The following is a 22,388-nucleotide window of genomic DNA, read 5'->3' on the forward strand; positions in this document are numbered from 1 at the left end:
ATAAAATTTATCAATTATTTTTATTTTATAATGCATTTTCATATTTTCCAAAAAAAAAACTTGCTTATCATGAGGTTTAAAATATATATTTTTACGTTTTCTTCTAGAAGCTTTAACATTTCAGCTTTTATATATAACTCTATGATATACACCAACATATTTTCTTTCCTTTTTGTTGTTTTGTTTTGTTATACATGTATTCAGTGATTCTAAGAATCTAAAAGCATTTGTTGAAACAACGTTTTTCCCCCATTTGAATCTGACATCATTGTAAAAAAAAAAAAAAAGGGACAGAATACACCTGAGTCTACTCCAGTACTCTATTCTGTTCCATTGAGCTATTGTCTGTATGTACAGCAGTACCCTAATGCAATTTCTCTCATTCCCAGTAAGCCTGAGAAACTCCACTTTTGAATTCTTCTTAGTTCAGGAAATGAGATCGTTACACATAGCAATTTACTAATCAAATTACTAAGTTTTTTAATTCAAGATTTCCATATTCACTATACCATATCATCCCTATCACCTCACTCTGTAAATTTTACTGTGATGGAAGCATTATAAATGAAATGACATTTAAAAGTAAATCTAAAAGTTGCAATTATCTTAATTTACCCAAAACATGAGAACTATGAGAACAGATAAGGGTAAGTATAAAAAGATAAGTCAGATGACTGAAGCAGAAAAAAAAAATGTGCTTTATATTCAAGGAAGAATGAAAGTTCAGTTGTTTTACAGTAAAAGGAAAGTTTATATAGAAACGAAAGACAAAGATAACAATATAGGATGGTTACATGTGGCTATCCTATTGGACCACATTAATCAGAGGTTATTATTCTCATGCAAACAAGTGCAATCATCTAATTGGATAAATTTACTCCAGTCTACCGCAATGAAGATATTTTTATACACTTTCTACACTCAGTTTGTAAAATAATTTCTCTGGGAAGCTTTGTTGACTTCTAAAGTAGTTAAGATCTCATAGTTAAATTGTGCTTATATAATTTAAAACTCATATACAGCTTTAATCATTGTTGTAATTAAATAGTTATTTGGTTACAGGTTAGAGAAACAGGAGCCACATTTTAAAAAAATGTTTTTAAATTTTCTCATCACAGAGTAGCATACGAATGAATGCATTCTCCTTGAAAAAAAAAAAAACTTAATATAACATTTGTTCATGATGCATTTCCTAAGAGCAGAACCAAATGAATGTTATTTGAGAACTGACTGATAGCGACAAGATGTTTGACAATGTACTAGTAAGGCATGACTAATAAAAAATATAAGAGTTAAGGTTCGGGGGAAACAAAGCTGTTATCTGTAATCACTAATGTGATGAGAATAAATAATAGAAATCGGTGAAATAAATTGCATAGAAATGACTCATGATGAGTTTCCTGGGAACTGAATACATTAATTCCTAGAAGTCAGAACCACATGCTGGCTGGTAAAAAGTTGATTGGAAATTTCTGGAAATAGAGAAGCTTGGGTAGCAAGAGCTTGAGACCTGAACCCCTGCATTTACAGAGCCAGTGAGTGTGACAGATGGGCAGGGGCTGCATCAGGAGAAAGCTGGAAGTCTGGTAGGGATAGGACCTGTAAGAAACCTAATGGGAACCTGGTAGGGAGTGGGGATGTCTTTGTAGGGGACTGGAGGCCTGGGATCACTGTTGCTAAGTTGCTGGCATATAAGGAGAACCTCACCTTGTCCTGGTAAAATCAGAATGATTTAGAAGAATTGGGGGTATGAACTGGCTGTTTCTGAGTAGCTTCATATGAAATTGGATAAAGTTTCTTGAGATACAATGATAAAGTTTTTATAATTTGAAGCTTATACCCTTAAATGAGACATTATTATATTTAACTCCAACACCAGTCATGATATTACAAATTTATAGTCTCCAACATTGTAATTACTCCTTGTGTATGGGTATTTCATTATATTGCTGTGTAATTACTGTTGAATCTATCCCTGATTTATCTTTAAAAGGAAGTTTGCTTTTTAACTAAAGTATTTCCAGGATCCAAAGAATCACTTTCATAGCTGAAATATGCAGATAATTTTTCAACAATTAGAGATGGCCACAACTTAGCCAAAAAGATTTCCTCCTCATTAATGCAATTTTTTTTTATGTTTGTGGCCTTTTAGATAACAGTGACTCACATGCATTTTTAAAAGTCATGAAACTTATAAACTAAATAAGATTGAGTTCACAGGGGAGCACTCAACATTGCCATTTCAAATTTTGTCAAGAAAAGCCAAAAAGATTTCTGTATTTTCTCTCACTATTCCAATCCCTTTAGGTTTCCCAGTAACATTCTGGAAACTATGATTGTTTTCCAAGCAATCTGGTGGTGATTATGATGGTGGTGATAATGGGGAGGAGGAGAAGAAGGAAGAAGGTGATTGAAAAGGAAAGAAGATGAGATCACATGGCACAATTAAAAGTGTTTTAAAATGAAATGTAGGCACCAGGAATTGTATCCTTATCTTTATCACTAACTTGCAGCCTGACCTAGAAACTAGCTAGGTTTCAAGTTCCATATCTATACAATAAGAACGCTTAAATATCTAGATAGTCACTTATAGCTTTCATATTTAATATATTTAGGAAGACTGTGGGACATTTCATTTCCTCAAAGGAATGGCACCCTCGACAATTCCATTAATCCCATGCAGCTCTATTGTGTCATTTACTTCAAGGGCCTTAGAATATAATGTGTAAATTCCTCACAGGTCTGCTTGAGGGTAAATGAAATGATATACTGGGAAATTTCTTTAAAGATTTCTTGGCTCTACACAAAGATATCAGTTTGTTTTTATGTTTGCCTCATTTACAACAAGCTATATTTTTATCAATTTGTTTTCTGAAATAGTATATTTATAAAGGCTTAGAAGGTAATCATAAAAATATCACCAATTTCCTGGTGAGATTCAACTGAACCAGACATACAGACTGCTCTTGAAGCTCATTTTCAGCTACACTGAACTTGAGCCTTGAGAAGGCACCAGGATGGAACCTAGACCCTTACACCCGGTTCAGTGATAACTTCCTTTACACACATTTAGACAAATGAAACAGACTAGAAGCTGGTTGTTGGAATGCAAAATTCAGATGCTATTGCTAACCGAAGTGGGGTGAATTCAGTTCTAGTTACTAAAAGATCATAGACTTTCTTTTCTAAATTTTATGAACATTTACTAGTTTTCCATTTCATTTTTATCACATAAAGCCATATAAAAACCAAACCAAACAAAACCATATAAAAAAATCTTTGCTTTCTGTATTCCTGGTGTATATGCTAACTTCTTGATTTCCTCCTTTGCCAGCACAGAAATATATTCGGGTGAGCTCTGAGTGAATTAACTCTCCTCTGCTCCTGAGATTTACAGAGATACTTGCACCTTCAAACTATGAACTTTCAGAAAATACCACTTTAGAAGAGTTAAAATTCTAAAGATATTAGTTAGGATCTGGCACACACTTAGGCTTTCACAGTGGAATAGTCATCTTATATTTTTATTCCACAAATAAACAACAAAAAAATTAAAAATAAAGGTAACAAACCACTGCATGATTTTTCGGTTAAGTTTATTACATTCAGATTGTGTGAATTTTATTTTGTGGATAAAATCTATTGAAATAAATCCTACTACAAATTCTGGCTTTAGACTTTAAATTTGGGTGATTGTTTATTTAGTGCTGGAAACAGTTTTAGAGGCATAAAATGAGTAGATATGATAGAAATGAATTATATACTTTTAACTTAAAAACATCATATTATAGTAAATTAATACTATTCATAATCATCCAAACTTTACAAATAAAGAGTGTAAATTGGGAAATAATTTGAAATGCATAATAATGATGATACAATCTAGTAAAATTTGAGTGATACAGCTCTTTAGAAGAAAAATATTAGATCTTAATGTATATATATGTGAAAATATGAGAAAGCTTGAAATCAAATTTTTGGTATCCTATATGAGGAAGCTAGAAATATTAGCAATTTAAACCAAAAGAGAACTTAAGATAGGACATTATAAAGATATGAACAGAAATCAACAAAATTAAAGTCAAACATGAAACAAAACCAACTAGGTCAAAATTTGGGTTTTGTAAAAAATCAATTCTTTTAAATTTTGTAAAAATTTTTGTAAAAAAGTTTTGTAAAAAATCGATTCTTTTACATTTTAAAAAAGTGACTAATAGCTGCACATGATTTAAATATGTATTTGAAAAAAAAATATTTTTCTGTATTCCAAACCGGAATTAATATTTTCTTCGTTTCTTTTAAGAAGTAAGGTAAGTCTCTCACCCTTCCTTATTCTTCCTGTTTGCAAACACTTATTCAAAATAACCTTCATGGAAAAATTAAGAGTAACCACATTAGACAAATGTGGAAAGTTAATAAATTTGTTTTCAGAGTATAGAATCTTAGTTCATATCCTCGGCACCAATCAAAGAGGCTTGTAACCTCATTCTCTTTTAGTCTATATTTATCTCTAATTCTACATGTGCATAATGGCAAATAATGATGGGTATTAGTTGAAGGAGACTTTCCATGCACTCAGATCCTGGTCAACCAAGCTCCAACCTGGTTAGGGGTACTAGTTAGGGGTAGTTTTGTTTTGTTTTTATTTGTTTTTTTAGAAAAAATGAATTATTCGTCAATATTACACAACTGGGCACTTTCAAAATATGTGTGTTCTTTACTGTGGAAATAGTGACTTGTGATATTTCTATTTGTGGATCTCTATTCCTGGGACATGAATCCAATTGTTTCTGATCTGAGGAAAATGATCCATGGATTATGGTACAGACTTTTTCAATTGTACACACCTCTAGATATTGATAACCAAATCACTGAGCATCAAATTAATTAATTTTATAGTTAATTTTTAAAGATAAAAATTTTATAATTTTTTTTAGCCTTTTAAATATTTCATTCCACTTTCTTCTGGCCTTAAGAAAGTCAGCTGCATTTCTTGTTACTATTCCCTCATATGTAATATCTCTTTTTCTCTCTGGCTACTTTTAAGGTTTTCTTTTTGTCTCTATTTTTTATCGGTTAACTATAATGTGCCAAAAGCTGGATTTTTAAATTTATTTTAAGTCAAAATAAATTTATCCTAAGATTCTTGGATTTGTGAGTTGAAAGTTTTTTGTTTGTTTGTTTATTTGATGATGGCTTTTTTTTTGTCAAACGTACAAAATTTTTTACTACAGTTTTTCTGTTTTTTTTTGTTTTTTTTTTTTTTTTTTTCATGCCCAACTTTTTTTCCCTGGGACTTTTGTTACAGAATTTTTGGATCGCTTGATGTTTTTTCAACGTGTTTCCAAATCTTTACTCTGTTTTTCTTTTTTTTTTCCCTGTTCTTCATTTCTCTAGGTAGCTTAGATTGGATGATATTGTGTTTTAAATTCATTTTCAAGTTCACTTATTCTTACTTCTGTCTTGTAAAATATTCTCTTAATACTATTTTTATTTTAACTCTTTAACTTTCTGTTTGAGAATATCAATTTTTAAAATTATTTCCATATTTTTAAATTCATCATATATTTATCAATTATATTCATCTTTCTCTTAAATCATTCACATATGCATTAGAGCCTTTTTAAAGTCCATTCCAACTAATTCTAATATTTATGATAAATGTGATTTGTTTCTATTGATCGATTTTCTTTAGATTGGGGTAACATTTACATGTTCTCTGAAATTTTTTGTAAGATTTTTATTGCATTACAGTTATTGTATATAAAAGAACAGTGGATTGTGGAATATACTTATATTTATATACACATATGACTGTATTTACACACACATATTATTATATGATTAATACACATACATACACAAACATGCACCTCCATTTTCCCTAAACTCCAGTCAGACATGCTTCTATTCTGATCTGAGCTCATTATTACATTCTATATTTTAGCTGGGAGGGAGGTTGGTTCATATTTTCAGACTGTGTCAGTTTGTCTTTGAATTAATTTGAGTTTTGTTCATTTTAATTATTCTATTTTATAGTTTAAACATTTTCATGTTCATTTTTATGTACTCTAGCACTGTCTAAATTGTTTTTTTAATTTCTTAAAAATAATAACCACAATTATTTTTCTGTATATTTCTAACATGTCCATTACCTAGATCTCTTGTAGGTTTGTTTATACACTGTTGTCTCTTGGTATGGTCTTTCTTTCCTTCTTTTTCTTTTTCTTTCTTTCTTTTCTCTGTTTGTTTGTTTGTTTTTTGTAGAACTGGTAATTTTTAATCAATTATCGTAGATAATTTAAGGCTGTAAATGGGTCTATCTGCAGAGGAATTTACTTTGGATGTACCAAGCTGGGGTAAGATTCCTAACACTCTCCTATTATCAAGATTGATGCAATTCAAAGGTTGGCTTTAGTTCCTATAAATCATATCCTATGTTTTCTTATCCTTAAAATTCTAGTAGAGTCTTTAAAATCCTAGAATATTTCAAAAGCCTATAATGTTTACCTGTATTCCCAGCTATTTAGAAGGCCATGGAATCCTGTTTTGTTCATTGACACCATGAGCTCATTAACATTATTGGAATAGATGAACAACTCCAGGAAGAAAATGGTCAAAACATCAACATTTTTTTGATTTAGAACCTCTCCTAATTTTGATCTAGCAGTTTTTAACCTGATGGTGCTGTAGTGTTTGTGCACAGATTATTTTATCTAGTTTTATTAGGGTTCTTATTGCTGGAGTGATTTAAACTACCCAGCTTAATGCTATCTAATGTTATATTTGGTAAATAACATCATGTTAAACTTCTGCATATAAGGGTGATTGGTAAAAATGTTTATTTTATGATATATGCAGAATTATTTAGAATGGATAAAAAACCTGGAGCAAGAATTTTCACTAGACATATACAGCTATTATAGATATCTAGCCCTGTTTACCAAATAAACCTTTGACTCATTGTAAATCAATGCCCAAACATTCCCTAAACATACTGGGTAACTTTATACCCAGTGGCTTTGTTCATGCCATTTTATCTTCTCAAACTACTTCTATTTTATCCTATACTACTTAGTCTGCTTTTCAAAGTAGACTCTATTCTTCAAGAAATTATGAGCATTAATTTTTCTTTTATCTTCTTTGAGCATCATTTGATATATTTTAAAGAAATAATGAGTTGAAAATCTCTTGGAACGTGATTTAGCTCAAGATAAAGGTAATGCTTTTTTTTTTATTATTAGACTTGTCTCCAAATCAAATGGTATCTGACATTGCAGTGTCTTGTTTTCTGGAATAAGTGGCCTATAAAAGATTAACAGGTGACTATAAAAAAAAAAAAAAAGATCTCCATATTTTGCTGACATAAAGCCTATAGTTCTTACCTGAATGTAGTTCGAGCCATTGGAGAGCATGGAAGTAAAAGCCCACACATCCTGAAGCAAAATCTTTACACCAAGAATAATTGGCTTCCTCCTTATAAAATGTAAAGGACTCAGAGAGATTCAGGGATTTGGTCACGTTGCAAACCAATATCAAATGAACTTAGTACAAGTTATTCAAGCTTTATATTTAGTATTTTCTGAAAATATACAGACACAAGTTAGATTTATATTCAATTTTTATTTCATGTACAAACCCAGCAGTTTTTATAAATTTTATTCTTCCTCTCTACATCCCATATAGATCCACAAACTTTTGTGCTTTTCTTCTCCTGTGAGGAGAAATTTAAGAATTCACATGATTTGAAGAATTAAGCTTTCCAAGCTCTTGATTTGCTTATTTATACAAAGTTTATATTAAAATGCAAATGAAATCTGAAGACCAAAAATTTTATTTCAAATCTCTTAACCCCTAGAAATCCAAAGCTTGTTTTATAAAGCAAATTAATCTTTTACATATATAAACCCAACAAATACTGAAAGGAATTCCTGGTCAATAAGAAATAAGTAATAACAATAACATATATGGCTGCCAGAATCTACATGTTTATTTATTTAAGACAATAGATTTTCTTACTTGTTAAAGGATATCTAATAACTGGATGATTTCCATCACCAATGGAACTATAATTTAAAGTTTAGTTTGTCACTTAGTTTTACATTTTGCAAGAACTAATCTGTAAGCTAGGCTGAGTGGCCAGAGAGTAGGTGAGCAGTCTTTGGAGACCATGAAGAAAGTTGTTGTCTCTGAGAATAAAATAGTTGACATTCTACAAAAATATGCCACAAGTTGAAAACATCCAGCAAGTTAACCTGTAAAAGCGAGATCCACAGACTGGCTGGTAGCGAAGTGGCTGGAGATTCCAAAAACCAAAGTAGGTTGGATGGCAGAATCTGGATCCAGAGCCCAAGGTAGGGAAACCACAGATTCTATAACCCAGGGGTCCAAAGCCACTGAAACCACAGCCCAGTGAGTAGCAGCTTCTGGATCCATAGCCTAGGGAGCAGCCTCTGTGAGACCCAGAGCCCAGAGACACACTATAAGTTGACGGGCAGGGCCCGAAGAGTGTGGAGGTCCTCAGAGGGTAGCAAGAGGTCCTTGGGCAGTAACTGGATACCACACAGGATGCCTGACAGCTGGTGGGCTTACACCAGGAGTTCTGGCAGCCACGGTAGAGAGAGGAGCCCAGCTGGCAGGTGTTGGGAGAGCAGAGGCCAGTGCTGTAGACCAGGTTACTGGGGTAGGAAGAGCCACAGGAGGAGCCTGGGGAGCCCAGGTAGCTTCCACAGGGGAGGGAGAAGTTTCTAGAACAGCAGTTATAGGACATGTTGACCAGAGATGTGAGTTTAGCTGAGTTATAGTAAGAAGGTTTTGAGGTTCATTTCTACCTCCTGGACTATGGCATTTAAATACTCTCAGCAATGGGCGTTGAAAGGTACAAGGGCATCATTCCTTCATTTGTACTCCCTCATTTGCATATTATTAACTCAACCACCATTTCTGTAATTGCAATTGCATAATTTCCTGCATGTTGTATTTATGGTGCTATAATAATAAAACACAAAGCCAATAAACCACTCTTGTGTCAGAAATGCTATGACCGTTTTACATTAATGACCATCCCATCATGACCAGGAATGTCTCTCCTTTACTTACTGGTATATGCTGCTCGTGTATCTGATTCTGGCTATGCTGGTGTATGTGTTCCTTCTAAGGGTGGAGATTAAAATGACATCATCTTTCTTTTATTCTTTTATTTGTTTAGATGCATAGCTTTGGGCTTGACAAAAAGTCTTCTAAATATTGAACCTATTTGTGACCACTTATTATTTTCAAAATATCTATCAAGTATTAAATATTAATGTAGAGTATCTCATATCCAATGGAGAAGGCTAAACAATGTTAAAAATAGAACTGAGGGATTGAGAAAGGCTAGGAACAGAAAGAAACCTGGATAAACATTTGGAAGCAAGACACAACTATGTACATCTAAATGTTACTCTTGTTCATGAAATTTTCAATATTTCTGTCAAGTTCAGAGTTACATTGCCTTTCTCCACATAGATAAAGCTTCTGTTCTTTGAAGGAATGAATTATATACTGATTCTGAGACTTTCATTTATAAATCTTTAAGACTAAAAAATGTGATGTCTAGTAACTAAAGTTTGAATAAGAAAGGTATTCATAGTCCAAAGAAATTAGATCAAATTTATAACTTTCTAAGCTTCCAAAGTTTACTTTCAGATGCATATTGTATAAACAATAACATAAAAATATGTCAATGCCAGAATGAATTAGTGTATTGGATTATAATCATTTAACTCTTTATCCATTTTCGGCAGAAAATAGATTAGCATGAACTTCATCAGTGATGCTGATTTTATGATTAAGTCATTAGAATCAGAGGATTTAGGAATCCATCTGCTAGCCTGTGTTTAACGGAAAGAGATTGGTTAAGGAGCTGGTGGATCAAAGACTAAAAAGATAGTTGCCACTGAAAATAATGAGCAAGATGGAACTTTTAGTAGACACTTTGATAACTGCTTTAAAAGTACTGGAACTCAGCAAGATGATCAGTAGAATCCAGATACATAAGTCATTGGTAACAAGATGGCTGGAGTCTCCTAAAAGCAAAATAGATTTTTCCTGAGCTATGAATCCAGGCATAAACTGGATTCATAGCTCAAGAAAGGGAAGCCAAAGACTTCATAATCCAAGGGTGAGAAGACATGGGATCCATAGCCCAGTGAGTAAAAACTTCTGGATCCATAGCCAATGCTGGATCCAGAACCCAGACCCAATGTAAGTTTACCAGCAGGGAATGCAGAGTGTGGAGGTCCTTGAGTGGTAGCAGGATATCTGGCAAGGTCTGGGCACCACACAGGACACCTGGCAGCTGGTGGACTCACAGCAGTTCTCCACGGTAGAGAGAAGAGCCACGGTAGAGAGAGGAACCCAGGTAGCAGGTGCTGGGCGAGCAGAGATCAGTGCTGCAGACCAGGTTGCTGGGGTAGGAAGGGCCACAGGAGGAAACTGGGCACAGGTAGCCCCCACGATGTGGGAGGAGAAGTTTCCAGAGCAGCAGTTCTGAGACATGTTGATGGGAGATGTGAGTTCAGATTAGTCACAGTAAGATTCCATGCTTTATGGGTAATTTATATACTATTAATTGGAATGACACAGGACAGGTACAATCTTCTCACATTTGCGTAACCTTTTCTGCTTCCTACCTATTGTATTTATAGGTGTTATAGCTTTTTGTTACAGCACAGGCCAATGATCATTCCTAAATCAGAATTTCTAGGATTTTTTTTGTCAATAATCCTCATCCTATTATGGCCAGGAAAGCCCCTTCTTTTCTCCCTGGCCATGATCCCATGTATATGCATTCCTGCTTTGCTCTGGGGTTCATTCTGTCACTTTCCTACTATGTCAAGTGATCAGCGGCATAGCTTTTTTTTTTTTTTTTTTTTTTTTTAAGGATGCTTCTAATGATTGATTCTACTTGTCACCACTGATTCACATTTTCCAAATTTATTTTCCATTTATCACATATTATTATACAGTGCTTCTCACATCCAGCAGAGGGAAGAAAAATAACGTATAATGAGAAATGGCTAGAAACAGAAGGAAACCAGGCAAACCTTTAACGACGAAATGACTCAATTGAGATGGAGTCGCAAGGAGAGTTTGATTTGAGCCACCTGGAGAAGGACTGAGACTAATGATGATAATGTGGGGGACTGAGAAGGGGAATGAAGGGAGAGAGATTTTAAATATCTCTTCTACTTTCTTCTAGCCTATGGATCTTTTAATATGAATGCTATTTAAATATATCATGTGAAAAGAAATATAGTTTCTGTATTTCACATATGTTCATTCACATCATCCAAATTTTAAAAGAACCTGGGGTCTGCATCCTCAGGCTTCTCTCTGCTCAGACTATCAATGAGTTTTGTGCATTTTTGAAGTCAGTTCCTTTTCTGAAACTTTCTTCAAAAATATAAAATATCCTTTTATTACCCCTATTAATTTTATTTTTCCTTTGAATAATACAATAACTGAATGTCAATTTTCAATGGGTTCACTATGTCAGATAATCCTGCACTAAATACTAACAGAAATTTTTGAGCCTGAAGGAAAACAATCTTAGAAGGAAATGTTAAATTTCAAGAAAGAATAGAGAGTATATTTGCTAGTTGGATTCTCCAGGAAGCAGGCACTGAGACGGGGTAGAAGAAAAAAGCATTTGCAAGAGTAGCATCTGTGAAAGAAAAAAAAAAAAAAAGCCATTCTACCACCTTGTTTTGTTATTGACCAGGAGCTGCTACGAGATAAATAAATAAAGAAAGAAAACCAAAAAACTTGACTTTGGCTTAAAATTTCAAACAGCCCTTAAGGAAGCCAACAGAAAGATGTCAGCTAACATCACTTGTCACAGACATCTATTCCTTTTTGGAAGTGATGTGAGTTCTAGTACGCATCCGTACCTGACATAGTCCACCACTTGCACCTTGAGGGGCAGCTTGTCAGGAGCGTGGTTCTCCATGGCTCTTGCAGGCCTCTTTTCCTAAGGGGAAATGTTAAAGTGTAAGACCAATGGGATGAAACACAGTTCCTGTCATTGCATTTGATCTTGGAGCTCCAGTTAGTGATCATCCTCCTCTTCCTTCACTCTTCATTATAATTGTGCTTCACTCTCAGTTACCACCTCTATTGGTCTTGGATTTTTTGGTGGTGTTACCCAAGCCCTTATTCCTGAGACGTAGACACCTTTTGTTTTTCTTGCTAGAGTTGTTGCCTTTGACAAATCACATCCACAATTGGACAGAAAGTTCCAAGAGTCATCCGAGTAAATCAACTGACCTCCACATATACTTTCCCTACCCTCACTGTGTAAGAGTAACCCTACCATGTTCTACTACTCAGGGTCATATACCCTTGGATGGAAGGTAATTCTTTTTTATGCCTGATGGTCTCTGAAAACAAAGAGCACAAAGCGCTTAGGCAGCAGCTGTAGTTGTACTGTAGTTCAGTGAGATCTTTGATATGTCCCTTAGCAAGTGAGCCTTTGGGACCTGGGAAACTATCCTTGAAAATTCCAGTTGCAGAAATAGGAAGCACAAAGTACTTAAATAGGACATTGGGAGTGACAGTAAGTGAATATTTGCTTCCCAATCTTTTGAAGGAGTTGCCTCCATGCTAATACTTCAGCTTCGCTGTCAGAGGCCAGTCTAATGCACCATCAGACATATAGCTTCAGTGCGATGTTTTTAATAAAACCCGTGGATCTCACTTGACGTTGTCTCTACTGTAATGAACTCACTTCACACTGTCTCTACTGTGAAGTGGATTTCCTGTGCGGAGGCTACTTTGTGAGGAATTCCGTGCTGGCGGATCAAGCTTTTGATCAGCTCCTGACTGGAGGTGCTGATGTGATAAGCATGAAAAGCAGACTCCCACTCTGAATAGGTGACTCTGTGTTTGAGAGTGAACCACACTGATCCTTCCAGGGCAGAAGGGGGCCATGTTCAAGTTGCAACCAAGTAGGTAGATGGTCTCCTTGAGGAATAGTGCCATAATGGGAATTTAGCATCAGCCTTTGTTGCTGACAGATTGGACATTCACAGGTGGCATTAAAAATTTATAACAGCCTTGTAAGTAGAAGCTCATGCTGTTGAGCTCATGCATAGCTGCTGTGGTCATTTTGTTCACTTGCTCATCTTGCCAGCATTGTGGCAGAGGCATTTTGGCTACTGAGTGTTTAGATCCTCTTCCATGGTGGATGCATTCTAGGGGGATTAAGAAGAAGTACAAAGATATTCACATTTTGAACTCATCTATATATATCTGTTCACATGTCTGTACCCTAGATTTCCTGTATCAATATTCTAAGAGTCTCCTTTCTTGGTCCCTAACTACTGGTCAGGTTACTTGCCACTGTCCAAGAATCTAGATGTATCATCAACTGTGGCTACTTTTTCCCCCCTTTTATACAAAGTGGATAATCAGATACTGGCTGTAAAGTTCTGCCACATAGAGAAAATATTTTTTTCTCACCACAGTGATTAAAGACATCACATAATGAGACAATATATCTGCAATCTTAGCTTGAGCTTTTCTTTTCCTTTTTTAGTTGGTCACCTGAGGCACCATACATGTCATCTGGGAAAGAGTGGTGGTGCAATTCTGGTGGTGACATGGAGTCTGGACTCCTGCTCATGCAGTCCGCTTTCTTGTTTTGCGTACGTTTATTCTTGTATGAGCTATTTCCTTCTTGCAATAGATTGCTACTGAGTCTACCTTATTTTATGACTTAGAGAGTTCAACAGGACCCAGCTCCTGATGGGCAGCTACAGATGCTGATCACTTGTCCCATAGTCAAGTTTTGTATCTTTACCAGGGCCATGTGATATCCAAGGAGATGATTTTCCAAAGGCATATTAATTCTTCACTGCAAATTACAAGGTCTTGCTCTATAATTTTATTTGCCTGTGTTGTGATTCTCACACTAGGGCTTGCCATAAACTCTATAATGCATTTTATTTTGTACCACAAATACGCCAACATCATATGGTCTGCCATATTGTGTATTTAACATGAATATATATATTTATATGTAATAAATATATATAATAATACATTATTTCATATAACATTTGACAAAAGCTTTATTTTATAAAATATTTAAGAATGTTTAAACTGGTAGAAAATAGAGTGAAAGTAATAAAACAGGAAGCTATTTTAACAGTATAAGAGAAGAATTCTAAGATTAATGTGATGCTAAACTCAAGATATCCAAATAGTGAAGTAATAGATACCTATTATACATCTCTAGCCAGATTTTTCATTGCTACGTCATACAAATTATATCTTGATTTCCAATAACTTCCTTAACAGAAGTACCATTAAACCTTTCTGTTTAGTTCATTTTATTTTATCTTCTGAAAATTCTCCTTATTTTTTCCCATACTTGTGTTTTCACTTCTTATATTAGTCCCCATCTGTCATGAAATCTTGGATTGCAGTTTCTTTATAAGACTGGGACCTATTGTGAAACCTTGAGCCACTTCAAATATTCATTTCCTTAAGTATAAAATAACTGTAGTTCCTAAAATGTATGTTTTTCATAATTCTCATAGCAATCTAAACATTAGTGGATAGGAAAATTCTTTGAACATTGCTTTTTATCTCTGTATAAAGATACTGTTTTTGTTATTAGTTTTAGACCTTATCAACATGTTACTTATCTTAGCATTTTATTATTTTCTGAAATATTTGGCCTATAAAATATCAGAATGACAACATAAAATATAAAAACAAGGGACCTGCAAAAATATGTTGAGATATGAATGAAAATAATTTTCAATGATATAAAAGAATTTTTCCCCTCAGTCATGTTTAGTTTGAGTTTTGGATACAAGAAGGTGAAATTCCACAACTCATGAACCTAATTAATTCTCACCAAAGATAATTAGCTTCCTCCATACACTTGTATAAAAGTTAATTACATACAAAAGGACTCAGTGAGTTGAAGGGATATCATTATTTCTGCCACCCAACATTGACTCAATCAAAGAAAGCTATTTAGACTAAAGTACAAATCTTCCCATATAGCCTAATTTTTTCCCAACTCGGTTATATTTTTCATGTTTTGTGGGTTTTTTTCCTATGGTTAACAACCATCAAGGCCCACATCCTTTGAAGCAAATGTGGTCTGTACTGTCCCTGAGGTTATTATCCAGATAAACTCTGTGCATGCAATGTAAGTATTCCTGAACACAGCAGTTTTGAAGAAGGAAATGTTTAAAGCCTAAAATAAATTATTTCAAATTTACCAATCTACTAAGTTTCCAAGGTTTGCATGATAAACTTCGATCTGAATACCCCTCCCCAAATCAAAGCAAAAACAAAACAAAACAAAAACAAACAGAAAACAAAATTTAGCTGATTAAAACTAACAATAAAAATTAATAGCAGATTGGAAGTCAGAATGAATAAGTTTATTAGGTTATATTAATTTGGATTTTCATCTATTTTGAGAATAAAATGCATGAACAAAACTCCCATTAATTCATTGACGTTAATTCATTGTTCATTTAAAATAAATTCCATTAATTGCTTTAGTAATATATTTCATTAATTCTACTAATTCCATTAATTCATTCAATAGAATTAATCATTAAGTTCAGTATATGTTAGTGATAGTTTTTGGTCAGAGAGTTTTTCCTGAACATCATGAAAATGATAGATACTCTGTTTAAAGGTTGGCTATTGCTCAAAATGTCTGAACACTCAGCAGGTTGATTAATAGAAGCCAGATCCACATGTTGGTCTGTAACATAATGATTGGCAGCTCCTGGACCCAAAGTAAGTTGGGCGGCAGAATCCAAATCCATAGCCCAGAGAAGGGAAACCACAGAGGCCATAACCTAGGGGTCAGAAGCTCCTGGAACCACAGCCCAGAGAGTAGCAGCTTCTGGATCCGTAGCCCACGGAGCAGCTGCTGCTGGACCCAGAGCCCACAGACGTGGTATAAGTCGAGCGGCAGGGGGTGCAGAGTGTGGAGGTCCTTGGGCGGTAGCAGGCCGTCTGGCAAGGGCTGGACACCACACAGGACGTCTGGCAGCTGGTGGGCTCACAGCAGGTCTCCTGAGAGCCACGGTAGAGAGAGGAGCCAAGCTGGCAGGTGCTGGGCGAGCAGAGGCCAGTGCTGTAAACCAGGTTGCTGGGGTAGGAAGAGCCACAGGAGGAGCGGGGAGAGCTCAGGTAGCCCCCACAGGAGCGGGAGAAGTTTCCAGAGCAGCAGTTCTGAGACATGTTGAGAGATATGAGTTCAGAAAGTCACACTGAGAAGATTCTGAGGTTTAATGTCACCTTCTCTACTGGGGCATTTTTATACTCTCAGCTGTGGGTGTGGCATTCTGCACAGTCATGGGTTCCATACTTGGAATTTCTCATTTATGTAATTCAGTAATATTTTCTGTAATTGTAGATGAATAATTCCTTTCATCTCATATTTATGGGTAAATTCACCATGTTGTTATATCACTAAGTCAACGAACCATTCCAATGTCAAAATTCTATGACTACATGCCATTAATGCCATCTACTCACATCCAGGAAAGCCCCTACTCATATCCTTAGCCAAGAATCATTGTGTATTTGCCTGTATATTGGCTGGAAGAGGCTTAGTTCTAAGGGCAGGGATGGCGATGAAGTAACTTTTTTCTATGTCAGTGGAATAATGACACCCCATTTTTTACCCATGTTTTCCTTCAATTTGTTTCATTCCCTAAAATTATTTCCCATGGATTTTATTATATAATATATTGTTTCTCAAATCCATTGCAAAGAGGAACATAGATAAGATAAATTGAATGAGAATCGTGGTGGGTTACAGAGGTAAATCAGGACAAGTGTTTAGAGTCAAAATGACTAAGAAAGACTAATTTGAATCAAAGACTCAGTGAACACCAAGTTGTGCACCTGTGAAAAGACTCAAGAAGTCAAATATTCTTGAGGCGAGAGGATATAACTAATGACTCTATGGGTTTTTCCATCTCTGTGTAATTTAAATAAAAAGTTCCATATCAATATGGTCTGTGGCTTTTCATATGTACCTTGCCTTTCTTGTCATTTATAATTACAATTTGTATGGAGACCCTTTTTTTCTAGAGCAATTCCCATCACATAGTACATTTTGGACAATTTTCCCTTTAGATCTTTTCATACCATTTTCTCCTTCATCGTAAAAAATGCTTTTTCCTATTGTATTTTTTAAAAAATAATAAAGTAATATTTTCCACTTTAAAATATCTAACTATCATTTTTATAGAGCTCTCTGTGTCAGGCTAAACTGAGCTAAAATGAATGCTGAAGGATTCTCTCCAGTTAGACAATAAACTTGAAAGGAATTTAGGGATTGCTGAAGAGAAAAAGACGACAAATATAAGTTAATTATGTCTAAATACTCATTGTGCGCAATACTAATTAAAAGGTGTGTGGTTCTTAATATACAGGGAGAAGCAAATAGTCATAAATTAAGAATGATTATAAAAATCTCTTAAATTGCTTAAAAATTAAAAGCTTGGAAAAATAACTTAAAAATGTAATATTATAGTATTAGCCTATTTTATCACCTCTGAAAGCATGAAAGTAGATAAAAAGAAACAAGATAAATCACATGACAACAAAACAGTAAATATGTAGGTAGAAATCTGAATGTTTCAATAATTAAATTAAATATGACTAAATAATCTATGTAAAAGATAATATTAGACTGGGCTAAAAATCAAAACTTTTCTATTTCAAATAGATTTTTTAAATATAAGGAAACAAAAGAGAAAAGTAAAAATATATATCAGGAAAAAGAAATAAATAAAAAGTGATGATTCTGCTTTATTAATCTCCAAGTTTGCTATATGATAAGGAATTTGTCAACTATAAAACAAGATATTTCTTAACGATCATCCTGTCAACCCTCTAGGATGACACGCTTTATTTTATTTTTCATTTAGAGGGTACCCTAAAGCCACAGCATCAAATAGAGTAGATATTAGCCACATAGTATCGAGTTTAATTTTCATTTATTAAATTAAATTAAATTAAAATTCAATTTTTCAGTCATAACCACCACATTTCAAGTGCACAGCAGATACATGTGGTTAATGGATACCAAATTTTGGAAACTACAGATAAAAATATTTTCAGCATCACTGAATGTTTTATTACACAGTGCTGCTTTTGAGAACACAGCATGTAATATTGATTTACTAATATAAATGAGCACTTTCACTATTCCCTGTACAGTTTAAGAAGGTTAGAAACCTTAAGACCATTTATCCTTATTCCGATTTATGTATTACTATGCTAGGGTTGTCTGTGTTTTAATTTCATGTATGTTTGTTTATATTGATATATGTGTCCATGTTTTTATAGGCAACGTTTGCTTAAACTTATTCAATATATATCTTTTGTTTACTCTTCATTCCTTTCTACATCTTTTTGCTCTATTCTGGGATCACTTCGCTTTTCACTATGTATAAATTTTATTACATGTCTTAGTGCTAGAAGATTATTGACAAATTCTCTAAGTTCTTGATTATCTGAAAATGTTGATATGTTCCCTTCATTTGTGAAACAGATACTCAAAGTAAGTATTCTAGTTTTTTCCTTTAGAAATTTGAGGGTATCTAATTACTTTTGTACCTTTTTTACCATTTCAATTCAGTTGTCAATCTTATTGTTACTTTTTTAAAGGTAACTTGAATTTGTTCCCCTCTGGTCAATTAAAATTTTTCTCTCTTTTTTTCTTGTTCATCAGTTTGACTCCAGTAAAGTTTAGATGTGGGTCTTTCTTCATATTTATTGTGCATGGAGCTTGCAAGAGTTCTTAAATCTGTGAATTCATATTGTTCTATTTGGAAAATTCTCTCTGGGTCTCTTTCTATTACATGTTAATTTTCTTGAACCTGGTAATATCCTGACTTGTCAATAGCTGTTAATTTTTCATTGAATAACTATCTATCATCTATCTATACATCATCTATCTATCTATCTATCTATCTATCTATCTATCTATCTATCTAATCTATCATCTATCATTTATGTATCTATGTATATATCATATCTATCATCTATCTACTTTAGCATGCATGTGAATGCACAAATGAATACAATCTTGTTTTAGGATTCCAATTGAAATTATGTTAGACCTTTCCATATTCTCTGAAGCTCCATTCATTTTTTTTTTTTTAGTTTGAATATTTCTTAGGGAACAATCACTAGTTGTCTCTCCAACCGTATCTAATTTCTTTTTAATCTATTCAACAATTTCACATTTAATTTATTTCTTTTTTCAATTTTAAAATTTCTACTTGGTTATTTTAATGTTTCAGTGCTCTGACAAAATTTCCAATCTACTCTTTAATTTTCTAAGTATAAAATATTTATATTAATATCTATGTCTAATATTTTCACTTACTAAATCACTCACAAGTGTGTCTACTATATAACACATATTTTAGATTTAGTCATTTCTTAACTTTTTGACACCTGGTAAAGTTTTCTTGGGTACCAGATTATCTTTATATCTATCTCTGTATCATCTCTTCATCTATATCTATAGCTATATATTCATATATATCTATGTAAAGTATATCTTCAATTATATATACATAAATCTATATTTACACTTACATTTATATCATATTTATGTAAAGATACAATTTAAGGCTCATTCTTATGTTATTAATCTAAGAAATGATTTGGAACTGAACATCTATTCATATGAAAGGATAAATATTTATAGCTCAACCTAATTCTAAGGTGTTTTTCAAAGTCCTGGATAATTTTGGCCAAAAATCATTGGAAACTTCTGACCTTCAATTTTTTGTTACCCCAGTTTATAAGTTTCATCAGCCTCTTTTTTTGTACTGAACAACATCCTTAATATAAAAGTAGTCACAGATTCTTTGACTTGTCATTGTTAAAACCTCTCTCACATGTTGGTCCTGATCATTTCTAGATATTGCACATATATTTTCTTTGTCTAGAGTTTCTAGAAAAAAAGACATTAGTTCTAAATATTTTTTTTTTCATTTGTAAGCATGTCAATTTTTACCTTATTCCTCCTTAAGAAAAAACTTGAAATTTATACCTAATCATTGGATGGAATGTTTATTTTATAATATATGAAAGGGTGATTGGAATATGAGAGAGACGGGAGTAAGAGTGTTCAATCACAAATCTATTTTAGTAATTTGAATGGAAGGGGATGAAGACAAGAAATATTGTGATTTAAAGTGTAATACTTCTAAATGATGGAGTGATGGTTACTAATCAACTCACACCATATAGAATCTCCTTAAGTTGTAAGTTAACTAAGTTTTCAGTTTTTCCCGGAATATACAAGGCCTTTTCAGTTTTTTTATGCTTTGCTTATTCCATTTCATCTTTCCAGATTTCTCCTTTGCTCCTCTCCAATACTCCTGTGTCTTTGCAACTCAAAATACATCTCATCTTTTAAATTATCGTAAGACAGGTTTTTCTTATAATTTTCTTATTTTCTTTGTGTCTCCACGTTCTTAAATTTAACATAAAAATTTACAATATGTCTCTTTCTCTAAAGTTTGTTATACATCCTGAAGAAACAAGAAATAGGAATATTTATTGAACATGTTTTTGAACTCCTTTTTTTTCAGTTTTAGGTTCCTATTAAAAGCTATTTATTACTTCACTTTACTATGTGCAGATATAATTCTTCCTTTTGTTGTTGTTGTTGAGATCCACATTAAATCATCACCTTTGATAACATCAAAAACACTTGCTGTTTTTTTAGCTTGAAACATGAGTAAAAACTAAGGTGGAATATAAACCTTATGATTGTAGCTTCTTCCTTTAAATTTCATGGTATTGCTCATTACACATATGTAGGTAAAAAAGATCATATTGAATACTCATCAGTGAGATGCAGGTTCTTGATCACTTCTACCAACAAATAATAGGTAACTTCAGTTAGGTTATTTAAAATTCATACATAATCATTTTAATTTGTGTTCTATTCAACTTTCCTTTTATATATAACCCTAATCATGTAAATTAAAATATTATTTTTGTCCTCTGTATTTTTTTCTATAACTATCACCTAGTCGGCTACCTTATCCCTGTTGGTGTACACATGAGGATCCATATTTTATGAGGGAATTGATGTAATTTCTGATTCTGAAATTCTAATTCAAGTGAGAGTCTTCAACTGCCAATAATTTGAGTAAATTGAAAAAATACCATTATTCTGTGTTGATGGATTAGAATATAAAACATCATTCACAAAATGAATCATAGGTCAACTAGGCTACCTCACTTACGCTGATGATCCTCTGACTTAAATTACTTTATACAACAACAGAGTTTGGATTGGCTTTTATGTGGTGGGCAAAGGCTTAAATCAGTGGTATCTTAGTTCTTAATAGGCAACAGAATTGATAATGGGCCATTTTAGAACATACAAACTAGCCAGAAAATAAATAAACAGTTAAAAAAAATGATCGAACTCATCCTCAGGCCACTGCTCCAAATGTGACTCTTATGTACCACCATTGTTGGAAATCGCTCCCTTAAATGAAAGGGTTAACATCTAGCCTGGATCTCAGGAGAGACATTCAGAGCCCCGTAAAATCATACCACCTTCCTGACAACTGTAACCACGTCTGCACAGCGAGAGTCTTCCCAAGAATATGAAGTACAGCATTAAAGAGAGGAAAAAGGAAATCTATTTTCTGTTTATAAGACAATAGTTCTATTGTAATGGGCAGCCTTGCTTATAACAAGCTGCACCCTCTCTTCATGCCATGGTACAGACATGATAGCTGTTAGGAATGCTGTTTTCCGAGAATGTCGAAGATGGATTTTGTAGCACTAATATCTATTCTGCAAGAGACAGCATCTTAAGGTTTAAACAAAGGCTGCATGTCACTACCCAGTGACAGTGTGCAGATGGTCTCATGATGACTAGTAATGACTCATTATAAAATCGGGAGAGGAGAAGGGCAATTTTGATAGATTATGATAGCTAAAATTGAGAGGCAGAATAATAAAAAAAGCTTTTGAATTAGAAATCAGATGAATGGCAAGTGGAATATACGAGTGCAACTGAAACTGTCTGGTGACATCGAGCGGATACTCCATAGATATATGTTGATTGAATGAAAAGGAAAGTTAAATAGCAAATGTCTGACATAAAATAGGCCTATAAGAAGATTATACAAATATTAACTATTTTTTTTTGTTTGTTTGTCTTTTCTCTGGTTGGGTAGCTGAGTGCAGGTCTGCTCTATCTATAAACAGATTTGGAAGCTTTTCTGCTCAGAAGTCATAGGTCAGATAAGAACCATGGGCTTAAATTTTCTCAGCTGGTATCAAGTCCTGGCCTAGTGGAAAGTAGT

General features: G+C 33.7%; 2 protein-coding genes across 2 annotated transcripts; both read right to left on the bottom strand.

Moving 5' to 3' along the window:
- Positions 1 to 8,146: 8,146 nt before the first annotated feature.
- LOC107519549 (keratin-associated protein 13-1-like) lies at positions 8,147 to 9,146 on the bottom strand. The gene has a single exon (XM_016162340.2). It carries the CDS (start codon positions 8,768 to 8,770, stop codon positions 8,213 to 8,215), a length of 558 nt encoding a protein of 185 aa, XP_016017826.2. The 5' UTR covers positions 8,771 to 9,146; the 3' UTR covers positions 8,147 to 8,212.
- Positions 9,147 to 15,750: 6,604 nt separating this feature from the next.
- On the bottom strand, positions 15,751 to 16,301 carry LOC107519557 (keratin-associated protein 13-1). Its single transcript, XM_016162349.2, is given in 1 exon segment — positions 15,751 to 16,301. A coding segment is annotated over 1 exon segment (513 nt). The 5' UTR covers positions 16,264 to 16,301.
- Positions 16,302 to 22,388: the final 6,087 nt, after the last annotated feature.

The sequence above is a fragment of the Rousettus aegyptiacus genome, unplaced genomic scaffold (assembly GCF_014176215.1).
Source record: "Rousettus aegyptiacus isolate mRouAeg1 unplaced genomic scaffold, mRouAeg1.p scaffold_m13_p_4, whole genome shotgun sequence".
NCBI lineage: Eukaryota > Metazoa > Chordata > Mammalia > Chiroptera > Pteropodidae > Rousettus > Rousettus aegyptiacus.